The sequence below is a fragment of the Schistocerca cancellata genome, chromosome 5 (assembly GCF_023864275.1).
Source record: "Schistocerca cancellata isolate TAMUIC-IGC-003103 chromosome 5, iqSchCanc2.1, whole genome shotgun sequence".
Lineage (NCBI taxonomy): Eukaryota > Metazoa > Arthropoda > Insecta > Orthoptera > Acrididae > Schistocerca > Schistocerca cancellata.
The window spans coordinates 55,297,645-55,322,747 of record NC_064630.1 but is presented as its reverse complement, the minus strand read 5'-3'; the positions used below and the strand labels follow the sequence as shown (position 1 = coordinate 55,322,747).

The 25,103-nt window shown below is 46.3% G+C and overlaps 1 protein-coding gene across 1 annotated transcript in view; it reads right to left on the bottom strand.

Annotated features, from left to right (window-relative positions):
* The window catches only part of LOC126188361 (protein apterous-like), a gene marked incomplete at its 5' end in the record, with an annotated part of 351,323 nt that extends 327,237 nt beyond the window's left edge, over positions 1-24,086 (bottom strand). The window contains one exon of the mRNA XM_049929960.1: positions 23,878-24,086. Coding sequence (XP_049785917.1) covers positions 23,878-24,086 — 209 coding nt within the window. The remainder of the gene's footprint in view (positions 1-23,877) is intronic.
* Positions 24,087-25,103: the final 1,017 nt, after the last annotated feature.

Here is a 25,103-nt window from a genome sequence, read left to right as displayed (position 1 = left end):
ATAGGGAATAATTTGTTTTGGAGATACAGTATAACATCGCAACGTTGGTGTTTATGCATCCCGAAGTCAATGAAGGACGAGATTGTGTGGTATGTTCATACTGGATATGGACACTTTGGTATAAAGAAATGTATAAGCTCATATGAATAAATTCTATTATTTTAAGAAGCTAGGACATAAAGTAGCATCTTTAATTAGGACTTGTGAAATCTGTTAGAAGTTGAAAGAGAGGAACACTCATGTTAAATACAAAATGTATCCACTCATTCCTAAGGCGTTACAAGATCTAACAGCTGCAGATTTCTTTGGACCAATTCCGAAAGGAGAGGGAGGATTGTTGTACATTTTTGTCCTCATAGAGTGTTGGTCAAAGTATGTTAAGTTGTATCATATCAAGAAAGCAAATACACCAACCGTGATCCACTGTCTGCAACAACACCTTCTCGAGGTAGGCAAACCAAAATGATTTCTCACAGACAATGGGCCACAGTTTTTCAGTAACGAATTTAAAGAACTTCTAGCATGGGAAGATATTTGTCAAGTATTAATATCCAATTATAACCCATCTTTGAATCCATGTTAACGAGTAATGAAGGGGATTGGAAAATTGTGCTGCAATGAGAAGTACCCTCTGCCATACACTTCACGGGTCATTTGCTGAGTATAGCTGTAGATGAAGATGTAGGAACACAGCCAGGTCCATTTGCCTTTCCTCTACTGAGTGACTCCTGCGCAGACCTTCTAAAATGCGACACATCGAATGCAAAAAAAAACATAGGAAAGGATGCACAGATAAGCAGCAGACAGGCGTGGGCGGCGCTGCAGCTCAGCGGCGGCTGCCGGCTCGCTTCTCGGTGTCCGCGGCTTCGGTGCCCGACTGCGACGCAAAAAACGCCCGCAGACGGCGTGGGACGGAGGATTCGCATCTCGTACGGGCCGCCGCTGCGCGCGCGCATTAAGGGCGCTAATCACGTGTATCTGCTATGTAAATGGACGGCGGGCTCGTGTAATTGGGACTGCCCCTCTCTCTGATTAATGCGGCGACCGAGCAAGACGTATTGGGCGGGCGGTCTGCCTCGTGGGAGGTACGGTGGCGGCGCGACCCGGCGGTGCTGTACTGCGGAGGGCCGGCGAGTCGGCTCCAGGGGGCGCCACCGTATTAATCATGCGCCTCCAGATACCGCGGCCCGTAACGGGGCGCAGCCGCTCACTTCCCAGTTCGAGGACGGGCTTCGAACCTAGGTTCGCACAGTGTTGCATCCATTACGGGTACAATATTTCGGTTCTGTTTCTGGTATCATTTTTACAAAACACGATGTTTGCGTATGTGAGCCATGAGATCTATCCCTACCAATACATTTTTCATCGCACGTGAAGACACGTCGCCGGCCGCGGTGGTCTAGCGGTTCTAGCGCTGCAGTCCGGAACCGCGGTACTGCTACGGTCGCAGGTTCGAATCCTGCCTCGGGCATGGGTGTGTGTGATGTCCTTAGGTTAGTTAGGTTTAAGTAGTTCTATGTTCTAGGGGACTTATGACCTAAGATGTTGAGTCCCATAGTGCTCAGAGCCATTTGAACCATTTTTTGAAGACACGTCACTGCCGGGAGAAAATGCAACACCTTCAAGGGCAAGGTCATCTTATTGATAAGTGAGTTGACATTTAGTGCCTCATTTGCAAGATTGTACAATAACAAATTCAGGCCAAGTGAAACAGAAACGTCACAGTAAAGGGTGCCCAAACAGTGGCATCGATAGGCAATGTGCCCTATGGCGACAACGTAGCCCTGTTTTCTCGCACGCGAACGATCATAAAGCTGCCGAATGTCATCCTGCGATAGATCGTCCCAAGCACCTTTCGTTTTTTCTTCAGTTCGGGCATGGTTCTTGCAGGCTCTGGAGAACGAGTACGTTCAAGGTACATCATGCGCTATCATTTCCAACAGGAGAGAGATCTGGCCATGTTGCCGGCCACGTCAATTGTTGTACACCACGATAAGGACGTTGCGTAGCAGCAGTAAGCGACCGTGCTAGTACTACCGAAAAAGCATGTCGCCTTCGTGCACGAGGATTATGTCTGTTCCTTTGGACATGTCTGGAAGAGAAGACAACACACATTCATATAACTAATTAGCCAAGCTGGGCAACGAATCCACCTTCTTCTGTGCGGATGCGCACATACGTCCGACGGGTCTAGTGCAGCAGGGGATACAACCCGTCGGCTTTGAACAATGACGTCACAAGTCGCCAGAGAGCATGTATTACAAAGATGAAAGAGCTGAGGGGAATGTTGAGAAACAAAGGAATGCGAGAGAGATAAACATTGATCTTGTCAAAAGCCGAGAAGCGATTCTTCTTAGTGTTGTAGCTCCCTTCAGTAGCTAATAAGTGTTTTTTTGGCTTTTTTTAAAAAAAATCTCACGAGATAGAATAAACTGATCCTACTTTATTAAGCAATTAGTAAAAAAACGAAATTGAAACATAACAGCAAAAGCTGTTATGTTTTAGTTTAGTTTTTTTTATTGATTGCTTAATAAAGTAGGATCAGTTTATTCTATCTCGTGAGATTTTTTTTAAAGCCAAAAAACACAATCCACATTACCTCAATATCATTACGAAAAATATTAAGTACCGGCCGAATAAAAAACAAACAATTAAGTTAATTAAATCACACGTTTAATGATGTACCGAATATCAAGCGATCGCTATTATCTATGCCTCGAAGTGAAGACATTACGATCTATGACTAAGGAATGACGTCACTGTTCAAAGCCGACGTGTTGTATCCCCTGCTGCACTAGACCCCGTCCGACCTGCTGTGGGAAACTCAGAGTACCGATCTTGGAGGATATGGACAGGGACTGCGGATAGCTGGTGCTCGTTGGGAATGCGGATAGGCCGTGAAGCGTGTCGAGATAATCCGCGCAGTTGCGATAATGCTGTATCCCAGATGGTACAGTGGTTAACGCACCTTCCCAGCAAGCAGAAGATCCCGGGTTCGAATCCCAGTCCGGTACACATTCTCACTCGTCGTCACTGAAACCGCGTAATATCCCGATGCAGCTGACAGCTGTTACCCCCTCCCCTACCTTTCCTTTCTTCCCCTATCCACCTTCAATTTAGCCGGCCGCGGTGGCCGAGCGGTTCTAGGCGCTTCAGTCTGGAACCACGCGACGGCTACGGTCGGAGGTTCGCATCCTGCCTCGGACATGGATGTGTGTGATGATGTCCTTAGGTTAGTTATGCTTAAGTAGTTCTACGTTCTAGGGGACTGATGACCACAGAAGTTAAATCCCTTAGTGCTCAGAGCCAGAGCCACCTTCAATTTACATACGGAGACAAACGCCTGTGCAATGCAGAGGGCACTGGTTAGTTTACCAGTAAATGTGACCAAGAGCTGTAGGTGATAGTCCCCTACCCCACGAAGCCTCGGGTGGAACCTGTGTGTCGTGGGTGAATGCACTCTTGGATCGGTGTCCGCCGCTCGTGGTCTCGCGGTAGCGTTCTCGCTTCCCGAGCACGGGGTCCCTGGTTCGATTCCCGGCGTGGTCAGGGATTTTCACCTGCCTCGAGATGTCTGGGTGTTTGTGTTGTCCTCATCATTTCATCATCATCCAGGACAGTGGTGAAATTGGACTGAGCAAAGATTGGGTAATTGTACGGGCGCTGATAACCACGCAGTTGAGCGCCCCACAAACCAAACATCATTAACACACTCTTGGATCGGCGGCTCACTAGGTCTACGCCATTCACTGTACGTCCATCGCTCGGATGCAGACAGAGCCTGCTCTGATGTCAACATTGTGTCATTCCACTCTCCAGGCAACTGTTTCGCGACGCCAGATGAGCCTGCTTGGGGATGTCGTTGTGTCAGTGGTTGCCTGACCAGAACCACGCGTGATCACAGTCGTGCTGTAAGCAGACGGCTGCGATGGTCCTCGGTGATACAGCAGGTCTAACATTTGTTCTGATTTACTCCCTGAATGATACTGGCCACCACTGTGCACACAGTGCGGCGATCCTGACGCTCATCTGCACTACGCGGACCTCCAGAACCTGGTCTACAGGTATGGGAATGTTTCACAGACCGCCTCTGAAATCAGTGATACACCGCCGATACATTGTTACCAACATGTGCAGCTATCCGCCGATACCCCCATCCAGCTTTACACAGGTCCACAATACGAACCTGTTCAAATGTCTGACACTGGTCAAGAGCACTAGTCAGTTGGGCACGGTTGTGTCGTAGAATGAAGGTTGCAAAACCTTGTTCACCTTCTAAACTCAGCACAGCTACTTCCTGCAGAGTTAAAGCAGGACGAGGAGATCAGTGTTGAACGTCCCGTCTACAACTAGGTTATCAGAGACGGAGCACAAGCTCGTATTAGGGAAAGATGAGGAAGGAAATCAGCCGTGCCCTTTCGAAGGAACCATCCCGACATCTGTCTGAAGCGATTTAGGAAAATCTATATCAGGATCGCCGGACGCTGATTTGAACCGTCGTTCTCCCGAATGCGAGTCCAGTGTGCTAACCACTGCTCCACCTAGCTCGGTCCTGCAGAGTTAAAACACACAGGTCCTAAGTGCCACCTGATCGCCGATGACAGTGGCAAATCTACTGCTAATGCTACAGCGCCTTAGTTCCCCATACTACGTCCCAGTGCCACTGGACACAGTCCTTGCAGGTGTTCCTTTTTTTTCGGCAGCGTATATACATACAAAATAATAGCACTAGGTAAAAAATTTCTCCCCGAGGCCCATGGCTTGGAAATTTGGCAGTGCGTGGTGAGATACTGGCAGGTTTTATTAGCTATATACCGGTAAGATGATATCAGACGCGTCATTATCATCCAAGACTGATAGGTCGTGCACGGCCTTACCTTGGCCTCCAACATCATCTGACCTCAACCCCCGGGACTTTTCTGTCTCGCGTTATCTCGAAAGTGAAGCGCACAGCAGTCCTGCTGATTCTGTCGAAGAACTAGGGCAGCGAACTGTAAATGGGTGAAATCAGAGCCCAGTTACTTAATCGAAAAGCGTTTGTACAAACTAGGACAACATTTCGTATTTATTTCGGAAGTACGTTGCGAACGACACGTCTGCGGGCGGACTAGTGTTGACTGGAACGATTTTGCTTTTCTTGTCGTATGTTTTCACCACAGTGAGGCCGACCGCGGTGGCCGCGCGGTTCTAGGAGCTTCAGTCCGGAACCACGCGGCTGCTGCGGTCACAGGTTCGAATCCTGCCTCGGGCATGGATGTGTGTGATGTCCTTAGGTTAGTTAGGTTTAAGTAATTATAAGTCTAGAGAACTGATGACCTGAAATGTTAAGTCCCATAGTGCTTAGAGCCATTTGAACCAGTGTGAGCTTTCATTGTCAACACTCTTTACTGCACTACGTGTACTGCCTCACAGAAAAAGTGAAGCACGCAGATGACGCGGCTGCATGTCAATGTAACTCCGAATACGTACTCACCATCGACAGGTATGTAAGTGACAAGACATGCAATTCCCTGTGGCACGCGTAACGGCCACCACACTGCGTTAGTGTTGTTCGTGTTTATTGTTGTTACCAGACCTGGTAGCGTACATATGGTACCGACATATATTATTGAATGATAACTGTGAAGTACCGCGTACTGATGTGAGACAGCATTATCAGTACCTGACATTTTCTGAAAGGACCGTCATTGTGAGTCCCCATGAGGCCGGCTGATCGAGTCGTGCAATATCCATATTTATGGGCATACAGGAGTGACAGCGGCCCAATGCTGAACGTGAGGGCAGGCATACGCATCGTCAAGCTTCCAGTAGACAACTTCTCATTACTGCAAAGGACTATGCCGTGTTGTGCCCCAGACACATGGAAAACCTTTGACTTCTGCATCTGGCGTCCGAGAGCATATAATGAACTACTGCAGCATTCTGTCTCATGCCGCACCACTGGTCGCAGACAGGTAGTGGCCGGACCATGGTACGGTACTACCACCCCACGCGTGGCCTGCCATTAACACAACACAACCGGTTGCGTTTGGCATGCCTACGATGAAGCACGTACTACTGATGATACTACTGATGAATGGCGTTGCATTGTGTTCAGTGATGATGCGCGATTCTACACTACTGCGGGTGACCATCGACAGAAAGTACAGCGGCGACCTGGGGAGAGGTCCCATTCTTGCAGTATTTTGGAGAAGCACAATGGTGTTTCTCCTAGCGTTATGGGTGGGGAGCAATCGGGTATGACTTCAGGTCACGGCTGGTAATGACGACACAACGGTACACCGTGGACATTCTGCGTCTACGTGTGTTACCCCTCATGCGCCAGATTTCAACAGGACCATGCTATTCCACACTTGGTATTTGTTTCAAAAATGGTTCAAATGGCTCTGAGCACAATGGGACTTAACTTCTGAGGTCATCAGTCCCCTAGAACTTAGAACTACTTAAACCTAACTAACCTAAGGACATCACACACATCCATGCCCGAGGCAGGATAAAAACCTGCGACCGTAGCGGTCGCGCGGTTCCAGACTGAAGCGCCTAGAACCGCTCGGCCACTCCGGCCGGCCGGGTATTTGTTTATACGAACTGACTGTGTGATGTCGAGGGACTCACCTGTCTGGCAAGATCCCGTACACAACATGCATTGGATCACGTCGGACGTCAACCCCACTCCACCGCCAGTAGTCACGATATGAAGGACCATTTACAACTGTTGCTGGCCAGCTTACCTCAGGAGAGGATCCGTCGGCCTTATGACACCCTTTCCAACCGAATCACTGGATGCTTCCAGGCCACAGGGGGTGGAACGTCATACTGACGAGTGGGCCTATACTCTCCAAGTTCTTTCAAAATGTGACTCGATACTTTCATCACTGAAATAAAATCACATTCCCTCTCCACGCGTGAAGTTTCATTTCATTTCCTCCTCCCATTTTTGGTGATTCAATTTTGTCAGGCAGTGACGTAGGGGAGTGTACGTAGTGCCTTTATTATCAGTTTTCTGTCCTGATCCACTCGCGCAGGAGCTATAATCGACCGTGGCAGCAGATTGGTCGTACTATCTTCCTCGAATATATAGCAGCGCGCCCGTGAGTTTTTCCGATGTTTGCTATCGTGTCTATTTAATAAGGACCTCAAACGCTTCAACAGAACTTTATATAACTGGTCGAATTAAGATCTTGTGTGCGATTTTCTTCACTGCACTTTCCAGAACCCTTCCAACAAAACGAAGCCTCTTATTCACCTTCCATTTCGCTTTATCCCCAAGTACTTATTCGTGGTCAAGATGTTAATCTCCTATCTTGTTATCCGATTCTCTCTGTTTGGTATACGTATTATCATGCATTTATACATATTAAAAGGAAGCTGCCATTCATTACACCAACTTATGGTTCAAATAGCTCTGAGCACTATGGGACTTAACATCTATGGTCATCAGTCCCCTAGAACTTAGAACTGCTTAAACGTAACTAACCTAAGGACATCACACAACACCCAGTCATCACGAGGCAGAGAAAATCCCTGACCCCGCCGGGAATCGAACCCGGGAACCCGGGCGCACACCAACTTATGCATGCAAGAAATGGGAACGAAGATGTAATATTGATCCTCTAGGTGCCATACTTCGCAATACTTTCCAGTTATAGTACTAATAATTATTTCGTTTGAGATGCTACAACGGATACACTACTTTTAAATGCATAACAAAATAGCTGCCGTGCTCTGGATTAAAGTACTGTGCGGAAATATCGACAATAAAACGGTAGAGCCACTGGTTTAAGAGAGCTGTCTGAATCGGCGAATTAAAATATCGTAGATAGCAGTTCACTTCCTTTACATCAGCCGACCGGTGTGGGCGAGCTGTTCTAGGCGCTACGGTCGCAGGTTCGAATCCTGCCTCGGGCATGGATGTGTGTGATGTCCTTAGGTTAGTTAGGTTTAAGTAGTTCTAGGTTCTAGGGGACTGATGCCCTCAGCAGTTAAGTCCCATAGTGCTCAGGCCATTTGAACCAACCTTTCATCACTGAGGTGCATTCCGGGACAAATTTGAACTGTCTGTTAAAATACTACAGTAAGGGTATACGAAACGAAGCCAAATTTTCACAGTAACATTTTCTCCATGACGCTTTAACCATGCGAACGCCCCTTCTTATAGTCTCTGAAGCCTGAAGAGCTATGGATTACTGTTTGGCATGCACATATTAATTCGTTTCTCTATGTCCTTAATTAAGTTGGCCGAATGTCACGCACATAAAGTGATAATCGTATCTCCCTTCTCAGTCCTAAGCATCAAGTGTTATTCAGCCGAGTACATGACTGTTGTACCGCTTGAGACGCAAATGATGATTGTAGTTGCTGGGGTGCTCAATGTCTTAATGACTCATTAAGAGAAACTATACTAATAAACATTTTTTCAATTGTAAAAAAGCGAATATCTTAGAATTAATTTTTAAGTTGTATAATATGGAAATTAAAATTTGTGTGTGAGCAGTCTACAGAATATTAGTGGACAGCAAAACAACTAACAAAAGTTGAAGTGTGTATCAGATAAAGCGTTTCCAGTCACAGCTGAGCAGGAAGACGAAAAGACAATACCAAAAAGAGCAATGAGAGGACATGGCGGCGCGAATCCGTTCCACGCTCACTGGTTTCCTTCTATTATTGTGTTAGCCACTTCTCAGTACAGATGGATCTACTGTCGTCTCACTCCTTTGTCCTCTGATGTGCGCTTATTCTTTTGGCTGTTGATGTTTTACAGGTCAGTGTGAGTACAACTGCTATAGCCGTTTATGGTGTTACTCTTCTTTCTTGGACATCCTCGTCTTTTTATGATCACTTTTATTGTTTCTTACAATAGTGCTTTGAGATGAAAGAAAGTATTTTTTTTTAAATAAATTCTGTTAGTACATTCCTGGCGGTTTACTTACGCATGCAGAGCACTATACACTATTTGATTATTATATGATACACAAAGATTCGACAGGTTACCAACGGACGTGAACCTTTATTGTATTTCTAAAATCGTATGTTGAAGAGGGAGCACTGAGTCGAAGAAATCTCGACGGAATGCACGATGTCCAAGTCACGCACACGGACGCGTTCGGGCGCACACACACACACACACACACACACACACACAGAGAGAGAGAGAGAGAGAGAGAGAGAGAGCGAGCGAGAGGCAGTACTCTTCAACAAGTCACGCTACACGCAGACTACCGCCCAGAAAGGTGCCATTACGGCACTGTCAACTAACTGCCTGTAACTGAACGCAATGTGAATGCACCACTTTTCGGCAGCGACTTGGAATTTAAGACACGGTGAGCAAAGGCACTGCCCACTCACTAGAGAGGAGAGGGATGACAGCCATCTTTGATGTCAGAAGATGAATACGACGCTATTACAAACTTTATCTATCGGGAAGAGCATCGCCATACGGACAAGTGGAAATAAACGGCGTTCGGACAGATCTCCGAAGTAGAAAGGCGAGCCAGGATGACAAGTGAATTGCAACGTAAATAACCTGTTCATTGGAAGACCACCACACGGGAAGGTAACTGCTTAAAGGCGTGCACACACACACACACACACACACACACACACACACAGGCGCGTGCAAGCAACTTCTTGCAGAAAAAGAGAAAGCCTGTAAAATAAATAGGCCCAGAGAAAAAATAAGCAGCCTATCGCAGAGAAGGGCCCGAGTTCTCCCCACAAAGAAAAAGTTGCCTTCAAAGACGAGCTGAGTTAAAGAAAAATAGAAACAGAAACAAAATAGCAGGGCATGGAAGAAAAATAAATGCCGGTCTTGGCGCGTTCAAAGAAAAGTGCGCGCGGCGGCCTCACACGCCCAAAATCCCCCCCCCCCCCCCCCGCACCTTTTACGTCTTCCACAAGACAAAAGACCGGACGCGCAGAGAGGAAGAGCGTGCGCACAAGTTTATGGAGAGAGAGAGAGAGGTGGGAGAGGGAGTGGGGGGGGGGAGAGGGAGAGAGAGAGAGAGAGAGAGAGAGCATAAAGCTCTGCTGCGTGACGTAGCCGTGGAGGCCCGACTTTGAGACCCACCGGGCGGCAAAACTAACTCGCATTCGGCTCGCCGCTCCGCCTTTCGCGGCTGTGTAGGCAACGTGCATGTCCCGAGTTTCAACTGTTCCGGTCCGCTGCCGTCGTTTATGGGGGCCCGGGTCTCGTTCAGCCGCCGCTGCGGTAACCGGGCCTCCGCCGTGTGCTCACGTCGGGACACGCGTGTCTTCAGGTCAGCCGAGCTCCGAGCAGCTGTCACGTGCCCGGTTGGATTTCCTGCTTAGCGTCTAGTCAGTGCGGTGTGCCCAGCAGAGGCAGCTTAAGAAACTAAATAGTATGCAGTGTGCGGAACCGTAGGTCGCTCTTAATTTCCCCACGATATCGGTGGTTGGTTCCCTGGCCGTCGGCCACACAGCATATGTTGCGCTGCATCAGTGAAACTAGACCTGTCTTTGCCACGCATATGAATGTGGAAACAAGAGCTACGAGTTAAGAATAAAACGCAGCTGCAGTAGACAAAAACTTTTGTGTTGGTGAATATATAAATGTACTACGACAACGCAGATGTCTGAAACTCGTCTAGGCGTAAATAAAGTCTTGTGAATAGTGAGTGGTTGCTGTATTTCAAGTAACATAGCTCACTATCGCTATTCCCGGAAAAGTCCATAGTTATCGCTACACACTACTCTTATGGCAAGGAGATTCATTCCGTTTATTATCCGGTGCAAATGCACACCTAACTGTTCTGGTTTTTCATCACGAAACAACATAGTAAATTTTGTGTCCGTATACAGTAGGCCTTAAAGGGACATACACACCGTAAGTTTCACTGTGGACTTTATCTACATCTACATTTACATTTATACTCCGCAAGCCACCCAACGGTGTGTGGCGGAGGGCACTTAACGTGCCACTGTCATTACCTCCCTTTCCTGTTCCAGTCGCGTATAGTTCGCGGGAAGAACGACTGCCGGGAAGCCTCCGTGCGCACTCGAATCTCTCTAACTTTACATTCGTGATCTCCTCGCGAGGTATAAATAGGAGGAAGCAATATATTCGATACCTCATCCAGAAACGCACCCTCTCGAAACCTGGACAGCAAGCTTCACCGCGATGCAGAGCGCCTCTCTTGCTGAATCTGCCACTTGAGTTTGCTAAACATCTCCGTAACGCTATCACGCATACCAAAACCTGTGACGAAACGTGCCTTTCTTCTTTGGATCTTCTCTATCGCCTCAGTGTGACACCATGTCTGTGCGATTAATTGTACTATTATCCCGGATAATAGTACAAATCAGACAGGTCGTCCGCCGTCTGGAAAAGACACTTGCCTTTTGCGACGACAACTGCGCAGTTCTCTCCGGTAACCGCACAGTTTGCACAGACTTGTCGTTACCAGTCACTTGAACCTCCACCTGTTGTCAACATGACCTCCCTGAAAAAGAGGGAGGGAGGGGAAGAGAGAGAGAGAGAGAGAGAGAGAGAGAGAGAGAGAGAGAGAGAGAGAGAGAGATATGGTGTTTTTAGAAAGAGAAGGAAAAGCAGCCACGTACGAAGTTTTATTAGAAGGAACTGATATTCCTGAAGCCTGACTTGACTGGTGGTAGTGAATGAAGGAAACGAACGATCTTCGAATCGCTCTTCGAAAAGAATTATGAAGACGCAGCGTAGCTGCAACGAGGCGAGGCAAGGAACTTGAGCTCTTCTTTTTCTATCACCGCTCGTCTCTTTATTCCGAGGGACAGTGCGCAGAATGACAGAACTGAGAGAAAAATGACTGTAGCTTGTCAGATTTCAGTTCTGGCACCTACAGGTTTTGACTTGGACGGATAACTGGGCAGCTGGACTTCAGATGTGTAGGCTCCTTAGCGCGAGGCTGTTAAGTCGGAGAAAGCAACAAGCAAGCATCATCCCCATTTTTTCTTTGATCGTTTCAGTTTAGCAAGAAGTTAAATCGTCCCATGTATAGATGTGGTGTAAATGTGGGAAATGCAAAAACCGAAGACAGTTTTTTAAAATGTAGGTTTTTACCAATTTCATCTACAAATTTAGTTAAGTATATCGACATCAGGGACCGCCAGTTGGCTTTAAGCACTATATGTCTTAACATCTGAGGTCATCAGTCCCATAGGCTTATAACTACTTAAACCTAACTAACCTACTAAGTACATCACACGCATCCATGCCCGAGGCAGGATTCGAACCTGCGACCGTAGCGGTCGCGCGGTTCGAGACTGAAGCGCCTAGAACCGCTCGGCCACAACGGCCGGCCGGCTACCTGGACTTTCAGCCACTCTCAGAGTAAAATTAACGTAAGATGTGTCCACTCTACTTGATTACTTGTATTTACACCTGTGACGAGTAAACTAAAAGTCAAGGAAATGACAAATCTTTAAATGTTGAGTGATAAATCAAGTGAGATAACGGAGTGTGACATAGTTCTCTGTTCCTAAGATGTAAAGAGCAAATTCAGATCAAAATGTGAAATAAAGCCCTTTCTTTTAGTTTATATATGAGCTTAAAATAATGTTTAGTCATATCTGGACATCCAACAGTGCGGCATACTTAATTTTCCGGGAACTGCAAATTAAAAAATAATGATTGGCCGTCATCAATATAAATTTTAGTGTCTGCTAGTACCACATACTGTAGTACTGTACAACTGCATAATAAATGATTTTCGCAATACGCTAGAAAAAAAAATCGTGTTTAGGAAAAGGTATAAAAGTCATAGGAAATGTTAGTCTGTAATCGTACAATGCAATCCTAAAATTCAGTTTAAAGAAATCGTAGAGAATATCATGATTAACCGGCTACGCTGTTCAACAGAGTATGAATGATACCCACTGGTAGTAGAATACCCCGGCAAAATGACGTCAGTCAATCACATCCTTGTGGTCCATTACTAAAACAGCAAATGATTCATACAGGTCCTGATGATAAGAGTTACTGATTTAGACAGCAGTCGTTTGAAGATTTACATTTTCTTGTACCTTTGTCACTGAATTTTACTGGAAAACAATATTGTGCAAATCATAGAAATTTTGCTGAAATTAAATGATTTTTTATTGTTTTTGATAAAAACATGACGTTAGGCATGGAACTGTAGAGCAGGCGGTAGGGTGGAAAAGATCACGAAATCTTTGTAGGGAAGAAAAGCCTGTTAAGACTCTACATAAATAAAAAATAGCATGTAACTCCTTAGCCCCGATATCTAATCATATCAAACCTCTTGCAATACTTTTCAGCTATCATCTTAAAGTCGACTCTATTAATGACTCTTCTGGGAGTGGTATTTGATTCAAGCGCCACTTCCAAAAACTAATCCGAGGAAAGACAATGAACGAGAAAGACTTTAAAACGAACAAACCTGCTCTTTGATGACCGCGAGTGATTCAAGAGGATTCTCAAATTACGGAACAGGAAGAGAAATACGACTCTCATGAATCTCGTTACTGCTGGTGCAGCGAGCGATTTTATGTATTCCGCCCGCTTACTCTCAAACGCGTAATACTTACAGAAATCAGGTACTCTCGGATACGGTTACCATAATAAACAGCGGCGGGCATGTTTACTTTAATAGCGACCTAATAATCACAATTTATTTTACATTGTAGATTAATCAATTTAATTTTGAAATTCCCATCAGATGCCGGCGGGCCGCAGCCGCCGCGCCGTAGCGCACTCCGTGCGTAACGCGGGGCATTTCCCGATCGCCTCCGAATCGATAGGAGGAACTGGTTCTTCCCTATCCCATTAACGAGCACTCTGAATTTAGATTAATCTAACAGCTACTCGACCGGCGTATTAACATACGATTATTATAATTGTGATTATTACTGACGCGGCGATTATGGTAATTTTGACAGACGACGTGGCACGAGGAGGAAGTCATCCCGTCCGTGTTCTCTGTGACGTAACGGGAATCTCTGGCTGCGCGACCTTGAAGAGGCCGACCCGCCTTCCCGAGGAGTGGGCCGCTACTTGATTTCCGCTGGGAAGTGATTATACGTAAAAGCCTTCAGTTCCTCCCGAAGCTAGGTCGCTGTATTTTTAACCTCGTGTCCTTTTTTCCTAGTGTACATAAATGACAAAAGTAATGGCATGCGACAAAGAAGATCAAGTGAAAGTCCAAGTTCATGTAGGCAATGAACTGCTTGAACAAGTTGATAAATTTACTTATCTGGGCAGTAATATTACCAGGGATGGAAGGAGCAAGGCAGAAGTGAGAAGTAGAATAGCTCAAGCAAAGGCTGCTGTTAACAAGAAGAAAAACATATTAACGTCTAAGAGCATCAGCCTTGAAACCAGGAAAAGATTTTTGAAATCATATGTGTGGAGTGTGGCATGCTATGGGTGTGAAACATGGACTCTCGGGACAGAGGAACAGCAGAAGCTAAATTCTTTTGAAATGTGGTGCTATAGACGCATGCTCAAAATAAAATGGATTGACAAGGTCACCAACGAAGTGGTTCTGGAAAGAGCAGGTGAGAAGAGAAGCTTCCGGAGTTTCATTGTTAAAAGAAGAGTGCAATTTACAGGCCATCTATTACGACATAAAGGACTCCTGAACACAATCATAGAGGGATATGTCGAGGGAAAAAGACCAAGAGGAAGACCACGACTGAGGTACATGGATCAAATCGTGAAAGATGTGGGATGTGACACCTATAAAGAAATGAAGAGAAAAGCTGAAAGACGCACAGAATGGAGACAAGCTGCCATTGTAGCTGTTGCAAACCAATCCTTGGATTGACCACTACAGAAGAAGAAGAAGACATAAATGACGTTACTGGTCCTGCCTAAGTAAAAATAAGTCAGTATAACATTCCGGAAACAATTACGCAGAGAAAGTGAATGTGTTTTACAATACCTTTGAGCTGAAACTTGATCCGTATTGTCGCCTCTTCAGATTCATAGACAATGCTGTATCTTGGGTACATTTTGTGCGTTTTATTTAAAGATACATATTAGGGCATATACGTCTGCGGCATTTCTTTCGCACACAGTTCGGAAAGTTTAAGTTCATGCTCTATAAAACGCCCTGTACTTAAGACACAAGACTCGCATTTGGGAGAACGGAGCATCAAATCCCTAAACAGACGTCCAGGTTTAGGTTTCGCGTTGCTTCTCTAAATGACAAAATGCAAATTCGGGCATGATTCTTTGAAAAAGAGACAGCCGATTTCCTTTCAAATTCTAGTCCAGTTCTGCCCTCAAAGGGGCGTTAAATCCCAATTTCCCTTCGTTCTTCCATGAGAAGAATATCTGTTGATTAAGGTCTAGAAGGCTTCGAATAATGCCCACCCACCCACACAGTCAGACATCTGTAAAAGAAGTAACTCGGCGGATAGATAGCAGACAGGATCTCACATTTGAGACTACTGTCGGAGACTTTAGTAACCTCAGGTAGCGTCGTTACCCATCACAAACCGAATGGTATTAAGTTCACGTTCCGCTTGTGACGCGAGTAGCTGATCTGCAGAGTTGTACAATGAAGAGACAGCTGTGTGTGTGTGTGTGTGTGTGTGTGTGTGTGTGTGTGTGTGTGTGTGTACAGAAAACGACATAACTGAATGTAGTATTAGTGTGTAAAGCACATCTGTGGTTAGTGACACTTTGACACCCTTTAGTTCAAAATGGTTCAAATGGCTCTGAGCACTATGGGACTAAACATCTGAGGTCATCAGTTCCCTACAACTTAGAACTACTTAAACCTAACTAACCTAAGGACATCACACACATCCATGCCCGAGGCAGGATTCGAACCTGCGACCGTAGCAGCAGCGCGGTTCCGGATTCAAGAGCCTAGAACCGCTCTGCCACAACGGCCGGCTGATATTTTGTTCATTTCAAAAATGTTTATTATCTTCTGTCTATTCATCTAAAACGAAAGAATCTTGTTTACTTTAGAAAACGTTATCCGAATTTATTATATGCCTTCAAGTTACAATATGTCATACGCTCTTCTCTGTCTTCATAAATTCCTGTCTTCCATGCATAAATCGCAAATTTTAAGATTTTTGTTTCTTAATTTCTTTTAAGTTTATAAGTATTTAGAGCTGCAATATTATTGATCCTTACTAAAAGTAACAGCCGGCCGATGTGGCCCTGCGGTTCTAGGCGCTACAGTCTGGAACTGCGTGACCGCTACGGTCGCAGGTTCGAATCCTGCCTCGGACATGGATGTGTGTGATGTCCTTATGTTAGTTAGGTTTAAGTAGTTCTAAGTTGTAGGGTACTGATGACCACAGATGTTAAGTCCCATAGTGCTCAGAACCATTTGAATCATTTGAACCTTGAAGACATGCTGTGACGGCGCCACTCGCGGGAACAGGTTGAACTAAGTTTGAAAACAAGCGGGAAGGATGTATCTACACACTGTAAAACTTTCACACATGCGGAATGAAAACTGTATTTTTACAAAAATAGAGTGCATTTCTTTTGGAGTGGACCTCGTATGTCCCAACTTTTCCTCTGCGCATCTCACGTCCATATAGTTTCTGTCTTGCGCAGTGAAGCTGCAAATGTGAAACATTTGGACACTAGGATGCGGCCGCGGAATGAGCCTTGGCGGTGTGTGGTTCCACGGATTCCGTCACGGCGTCGCGGGACAATCATGTTAAGGGGCTCCGGAACGTCCTATACTTGCAATGTTAAAATAACGCTTATAAATTACATCTTTCCTCACAAAGTATTTGATGTAGGAAGTTGAACTTTTTACAGATTATTTATTGGAATATGGGCTACAACTTAACAGAGGGATTTTACAAAATTTTAGTTCAGTTATTAAAGATGATTTTTTTCGATTGTAATGAAAATTCACAACATTTTATTGCAATTTTTTATTTATATATTCAAAAATATACAGTTTTTTTGGAAAAAAGGCTGTGTTAAATTATGCAGAAGGTACTGTGTAACATTTACTGAAAGTTTGAAACAAATATGTTTGATAGATCCTTAGAAAACATGTAATTAGTATGAGAAAATAAAAGTTTTGGGAATCGAGCGACAAAGATTGGATTAACTTTTTAGTGCATTCCAGGTCCATAGGATGGATTATCTTCATCCTCTGCAAACTCCTCCTCCAGCTTCCTCTTGTTCCTCCTCCTGTTTACTCTCGCTTGTATTTCTAGACTCTTTACAGCCCTGTCTGCAGCCCGAAGGCGTTCCTTGTCTAAAGCAAGCATCGCTCGTACCATATTAGAACCTAACTTCATTCCCATATTTCTAAATACCTTGCACCTTACAATGTTGCCATCATTGAAAGTCGCAACAGCGTCATACACACCAAAGTGAAGTGTTTCTATTCCAACAAATACAGTCTTGGGGATTCTCGACCATATAACACTATTTACACTTTCATTGGGGTTTTGAGTTTTTCCGTGAATACACTTTTTCAACAGTTCACGTGCTGCTAAGTCTCTGAATATAGGTTAGCCACAACACATACTTTATCGCACATCACTAAAATGTACCTGATGAACACGGACGTTAATAATAACACCATTTGACAGCAGTTTAACAGCGCCACAGTGGGTCACGCCCATGTAGAACACATTTCAAAAAAAAATTTAAAAATAGTTGTAGTCTTCGGAATTGAATAAATTATATATCTATTAAAAGGTAATAGTCTGCAGATTCAGAAAACGCAAAGAAGTAAAAATTGAACTTTTCGTGGTTTTGAGCCTTTCCGGAGCCCCTTAACGGTCGCGGCAGAATCCCCTCGCGAGCGACCGGCAAGCGTGCAGGTGATAAAGGAGCGCTGCTTCGTAATAACCGTAACTCGCGACCGCAGCCGCAACAGAGAGAGAGAGAGCGGCGCCTCGAGACAATGCCGATCAGAGGGCGCTGGCGGACCGGCCCGGGCTGCGCTGCGCTAGCCGAGTCGCTTCTTGCGGCGTCCGCCGCAGCCACGGCGGCCGTGGATCCGGCTCGGCCGTCGGTAATAACAAGGCGGGCGTTTGTCGGCTCGGCGCATTATGGAAAAACAAACACGATGGCGATAGCATCGCGCGGACAATGGGCCCCCCGGGGGCCGCCACGCGGGCTGCAGAAGGATCGGGATAGCGAAGGGGGGGGGGGGGGGGTGATGGACATAGCGACGGCGCGCGTGCCCTCCCCACACACGGCGCGCCCGGCGCCGTTTCCCTCCATTTAACACGCTATCTCCGCGGACGGACGAGGAAGAGCGAGCGCGGCGCGCGCATGCGAGATCTCCGTCCGGCGGGCCGCTGCCTGGAAACGGCGGCCCGGCGGGTCCGCGATCCTGCTCCCCTGATACCGCAACATCGCGATTGCTAAAAATGTACTGCGCGCCCGCGGACGGCCCCGCGCGGCCAGTCTATCTCTCTGTCTGTTGTTACGGCCTCGAGCTGTCTGCCCCGTGCCGTGCTGGGTCTCGTCCGTCATTAAATTCGGCGACTGTCGCCTGATACCTATCGTGCATGAGGTTCCACTCCATTTCCAGTTAAAACACTTAATCTGCTACTTACCTCTCAATCCAACATAAAATTAATCCGTCCCTCGAAATAATGGAACGCTACGGTGCACGCTCCTGACTAAGCAAAATAATATTTTTATTCAGTCATGATTGCTAGTTAATACCAAAATTGACAAACTGCCTATTGGCTTCTGTCTCGGGTTCTTCGGCCGACGTTCATCTAATGATTTTTCTGACGTTTCGCCAGCGCGAGTGGCTGGCATTGTCAAAGATTCACCCTCCATTGCCGGTGGTGAACTGGAGCCGAGCTCGCGGGCGCAGACTATATGTCCCTGGCGCGCCAACGTCAGAAAAATCATTAGATGAACGTCGGCCGAAGAACCCGAGACAGAAGCCAATAGGCAGTTTGTCAACAAGTGGCCACGAAAGCCTCAACAATTTGGTAATACCAAAATGTTCAGCAAGTGTTTGTCATCAACAAATGCGATATGAATATCCACGGAAACATTCGCCCAAAACTAAAAAAAAAGTTGAACGAAACATTTTGTAAATACTAAATCGACATTTTTCGATGACAATGACTTCCTGCAAACAGCAGTGTCAAGTTTTCTGTAAGAATTAGTGACACAGACAAAACGGCCCGCCAGGATAGACGAGAGCGCTAACCCGCTGCTTTCTGGACTCGTGCAGGTTCCCTAAAACTAACATTGCCAAATCCATTGTAACCACGCCGACCCTGCGATCGCTGCGGGACTATGGCGTATGCGAAAGAAAGAAAGAAAGAGACAGACAAAATAACAAAAATAAATGAAAATAGTTTTCTGTAGGCAAATTGGAAGTTGTGACATGCGGATAACAGTATACTAGTCTTTAGAATTTCCAAAATATACGTAAAGAACTGGTTGGTTCGCACAGTAAATTCACGACAGATTGAATGTTCCACCCCTATTCGCCTGAACTAATTAATGGCGTCTAATGATCTCGGTGCAAAGGCGATGTATCCTGTTATCCTTCCTTTTTACAGGGGCTGATGCCGCGGATCAGGATGATGAAACTCCTGACCCTTTGGGTGCATGTACGATTAGACTTCCCACATACCCTCTCGATTATCTACCTGCTTATTATCGCTTTCTGGTTCGCCGTAAGAAGATGTCTCCAGTAAATTGCTAGCCAGCTTCTACTAAGTAGATTGATCTTGAATAAATTTTTCGCTGGTAAAAGTCGAGAAAGAGTAGCCGATTATCTCTCTAAGACAAATATTTCCTTTGTAGTACACCGACGGAAAAAAAAATCTTAACACAAAGAGGGAGTTGTGCGACAAAACGAAGCTGGCACTGCCACTACAAGGATGCAAATCATTCTTTCCTTTAAATCCACGTGTTAGTTAACTTTAAGATTGGACGTGGTGAGTTGATGTTAGCCAAGAATACCTTTAAGGCAATAAACATGCCCTTATCAACATCTCACAGAATTTTAACAAGAGATCTACGAGAACTGGATATTCCCTCTGTGTTACTGCAGAAAGACTTGGCAGGAATGTAGCCACTGTTCGTGACTACTGGCAGCGGTAGTCACGAAAACGTAAAGTGCCAAGATGGCCAGGCTCCGGACCGCGACGTGGCACAACCGAGAGGAAAGACCATAGTGTTCGGGGTATGGGTCTGGCCTATCGTACTGCATGTGCAGCAGCAATTTGAAAATAGCAGTTGGCAGCAGAGTGACACAACGAACTGTTACATCAAGGACAGCTCCGAGTTAGACGCCCTGTAGCGTGAATTTCACTGACTCCAAATCACCACCATTTGGTTCAGGGGTGTCAAGCGAGATCTCACTAGAGGGCAGCGTATAGGTTTGTTGTGTTTTCTGATGAAAGCTGCATCTGTCTCGGTGCCAGTGACGGCCGTATGTTGGCTAGGGGGAGGCCAGATGACGACCTACAACCACCCCATCTGCGTGCTGGACACACTGGACTTAACACCTGTGTAAGTAGGCTGTTTATGTTTTCTTATTGGCAACGTTACGTAGCGCTCTGTACGAAAATCACTGGCTGTGCTGTGTGCAGTCTGTGGCTATTTTGCATTGTTGTCTGCCATTGTAGTGTTGGGCAGCGGCAGCTGGATGTGAACAGCGCGTAGCGTTGCGCAGTTGGAGGTGAGCCGCCAGCAGTGGTGGATGTGGGGAGAGAGAGCGCGGAGTTTTGTAATTTGTCATGAACTGCTATATATATTATGACTATTAAGCTAAATACATTGTTTGTTCTCTATTAATATCTTTCATTTGCTAACTATGCCTATCAGTAGTTAGTGCCTTCCGTAGTTTGAATCTTTTATTTAGCTGGCAATAGTGGCGCTCGCTGTATTGCAGTAGTTCCAGTAACGAAGATTTTTGTGAGGTAAGTGATTTGTGAAAGGTATAGGTTAATGTTAGTCAGGGCCATTCTTTTGTAGGGATTTTTGAAAGTCAGATTGCGTTGCGCTAAAAATATTGTGTGTCAGTTTAAGCATAGTCTTGTATAAATTGTTCTAAGGGGACGTTTCATATGTCGACCCTTAGCCGAGGATACCTCACTCGAATCTTCTGATTTTTTTTGTAGTTTGTGTAATTAGTGTAGCTTTTGTTTATTGCTAGCGCGTAATTATAGACAGAATTTCCTTGGTAGTTGTGGTTTTTCATTGTTGCGCAGTAAAACAGTTGTGGCATGCATGTAGATTTGCACCAAGTATTTCGCAGCTGCAATTAATTAGATATTATTTTCAGTGCTATGTTAATGTGTTCTCTTATTTTTGCTCTTCAGATTGTGCTTTTCTGTGTTGTCGTGTGAAATATTGTGACAATAATGGCGTGTGAAAAACGTAATACTAGGCTCCAAAGTAAACTGAGAAATGACAGTGAAGACGAAAGCAGTGTGTTAGCGCCACTATTGCCAGCTAAAGAAAAGATTCAAACTACGGAAGGCACTAACTACTGATAGGGATAGTTAGCAAATGAAAGATATTAATAGAGAACAAACAATGTATTTACCTTAATAGTCATAATATATATAGCAGTTCATGACAAATTACAAAACTCTGCCATCTCTCTCCCCACATCCACCACTGCTGGCGGCTCACCTCCAACTGCGCAACGCTGCGCGCTGTTCACATCCAGCTGCCGCTGCCCAACACTACAATGGCAGACAACAATGCAAACTAGCCACAGACTGCACACAGCACAGCCAGTGATTTTCGTACAGAGCGCTACGTAACGTTGCCAATAAGAAAACATAAACAGCCTACTTACACCTGGAGTAATGGTGTGGGGTGCGATTTCGGGTGACAGCGGGGACAGTCTCATGTTTACTCCACGCACCCTGACTGCAAAGTCTGTTGACTGGACCTGGCGTGCTGCCACTCACGAACAGCATTTGTTCTCTAACGCTCGGCGACATACCTCTGTTGTAACCCAACATGATCCAAAGAGTGTCGATGTGCTGCCCAGGAGTGCTCGATCACCATATACGTCCCCAATCGAGCAGTCCCCAATGGAGCACATATCGTTGGACGACAACTGCACCATCGTCCACAACCAAGTGTATTGACCAACCAAGTGCAACAGGCATGGAACTCCATCCAACAGATATTCGGCACGCATGAGCGTTTGCATGCTTGCATTTAACATCCTGCCGGTTACATCGGTTATTAATGTACCAGCTTTTCACATGTCCAGTGGCTTATATCGCGCTTAACCTGTGATCTTCTAATATTAATCGCTTAAATATGTTGCATATATCTTTCCGGTAATGTGATTAATGCCTGTTGTAGACCGCCCCCCCCCCCCCCCCCACACACACACACACAGAGAGAGAGAGAGAGAGAGAGAGAGAGAATGGTTCAAATGGCTCTGAGCACTATGGGACTTACCATCTGAGGTCATCAGTCCCTTAGAACTTAGAACTACTTAAACCTACCTAACCTAAGCACATCACACACATCCATGCCCGAGGCAGGATTCGAACCTGCGACCGCAGCAGTCACGCGGTTCCGGACTGAAGCGCCTAGAACCGCACGGCCACCGCGGCCGGCAGAGAGAGAGAGAGAGAGAGAGAGAGAGAGAGAGAGAGAGAGAGAGAGGGAAACAGGTATCACTTTAACGACAAATCGATTGGCATTGATGATGTATGTGAAGAAACGGTCTCTCTGCTATAAGCAATAAAAAGGGAAGAGTGGGAGAAACAAGAAGGAAACGGAAAATAGAAAACTTTGCGCTGTAGTTTTTCGGGGGTGCTCTCGTGAAAGCAGCAACACACATCATTAGTTCGTTTATTTCGTGCAGTACATTCATATAAACCTGTCGGTAAATGGCATTAATGCGGAAATTCAATATACTCGCGACTTCAGCATTTAAGAACACGGAGGCGACGCTAGCGTAAAAAAAGTTCTTAATCTCGCTATCGAGCGTAAGGGAAAATTTTTTCTGCGGAACCTTTTAGATTTAATTTGTAACGATCGAATTTCTGAAGACGTAGATGCATTCATAATGGAATTTAGTGGCGAAGTACTGATCGAACCATCTGTTATTAGTTTGGCAAGTTTCGTATCATTGTCAATACTTTTGTAATCGAGCAGGTAGTAAGTACCAGGTGGTCAAAAAGTCAGTATAAATTTGAAAACTAAATAAATCACGGAATAATGTAGGTAGAGAGGTACAAATTGACACACATGCTTGGAATGGCATGGGGTTTTATTGGAACAAAAAAAAAAAAGTAGTTCAGAAAATGTCCGACAGATGCACGTAATTTGGTGATGATCGTGTGCTCAGCCGCCACTTTCGTCATGCTTGGCCTCCCAGGTCCCCAGACCTCAGTCCGTGCGATTATTGGCTTTGGGGTTACCTGAAGTTGCAAGTGTATCGTGATCGACCGACGTCTCTAGGGATGCTGAAAGACAACATCCGACGCCAATGCCTCACCACAACACCGGACATGCTTTACAGTGCTGTTCACAACATTATTCCTCGACTACAGCTATTGTTGAGGAATGATGGTGGACATATTGAGCATTTCCTGTAAAGAACATCATCATTGCATTGTCGTAATTTCTTATGCTAATTATTGCTATTCTGATCAGATGAAGCGCCATCTGTCGGACATGTTTTGAACTTTTGTAATATTTTTTTTTTGTTCTAACAAAACCCCATGTCATTCCAAGCATGTATGTCAATTTGTACCTCCTTATCTACATTATTCCGTGATTTATTCAGCATTCAAATTTATACTGACTTTTTGATCACCCGGTAGATCTTACAACCCTGGCGGTAACCTGTTCTAGAGCATCCCAGTGCGGAAATATTTAAGACGATATGAGAAAAGGGAATGGCGACCCTCTCTTCCCTCGATGGCGCCGCTTATAAGTAGGCACAGACGGCGTCCTACCTGTGGTAGTCCTTCTTGCAGTAGATGGAGCCGTCCTTGGCGAAGCAGGTGCCCTCGCCGTCGAGCGGCCTGCGGCAGGCGTAGCATATGAGGCAGTTGGCGTGCCACCGGCGGTCCACGGCCAGCAGGTAGTAGCGGTCGCAGATGCGCCTGCCGCAGCCGGCGCACACCACCGCGTCCGCCTGCGGCGTCGCCGGCGGCGGCTGCGGCGCCTGCGACGGCGGCTGCGGGGGCGGCGTCGACGACGCGTCGTCGAGGCCGCGCCGGCCGGCGCTCAGCTGCGACGCCGCCGACGAGGAGGAGGGCGTGCTGCAGCCGCTGCTGCTCGCCTCGGCGTCGCCCATCGAGGACGAGTCGCACGAGGTGAGGGGCAGGTTGGGCGACAGATCGCGCGACGGGTCGTACGCTGCGCCGGCCGCCTGCTGCTGGTGCTGCTGCTGCTGGAACACAAAAAACGCGCCACGTCACAGCTTGGCCTAATGACGACGGTGATACTCGTTGAAGCCTTAAATGTCCAAGCTACTTGCAGATTGAGCTGTGCGTGGCTCATGTTCCCGCCATAATGTATTTTACACCCTGTTTATAACGTACTTCCACCTCACAAATTACTACAGTCACTGAGTTGCTGCTTTGCCTGACCGTGACCGGCGCCAGCGCGTATCGATATATTCCTTTCTAGTAGTACCTTAGCCAGACTGCTATTACTTCCCGGTCGTTGTCTGTCATGATTGAGTTCGGGTTGCGAGTTCGCGTCTACCAGTCAGTTGGAATGCGGCTGGAGCGCAGTCAGGACCTGCCAGTCGGGGAGTTGTAATGAGGCACTAGCGCAGTCGGGTTGGAGCAGTGAGGTCTGCGTCGACGTGGCTCGCCCGACAAATGCCGCCACGCATCACTTGAGCCCACTTGAGCCGGGCCACGCCCTTGGTGGATCGTCGGTCAGTCGTCCTATCGGACGATGCGTTTTGGCTCACCGATCGTTCATGAGTCGGCTGTGTGTGTGTGTGTGTGGGGGGGGGGGGGGGGTGCATCGACTCCCTATTTGTCTTCGTGCGTGCTTAGTTACGGTTGGGTATCGTTTAGGTCTTCGCGCAAGTATTTGTCAGGTTCTGTGCGTGTATTTGGCGTTATTTCCACTGACGACTTGTTTAGATGTCGGCATTCTGTGAGAGTCGGTCGGTTGCTGCGGACCGGGGAAGTTACCTACGTGCGGTGCAGTCGGCTGCGTC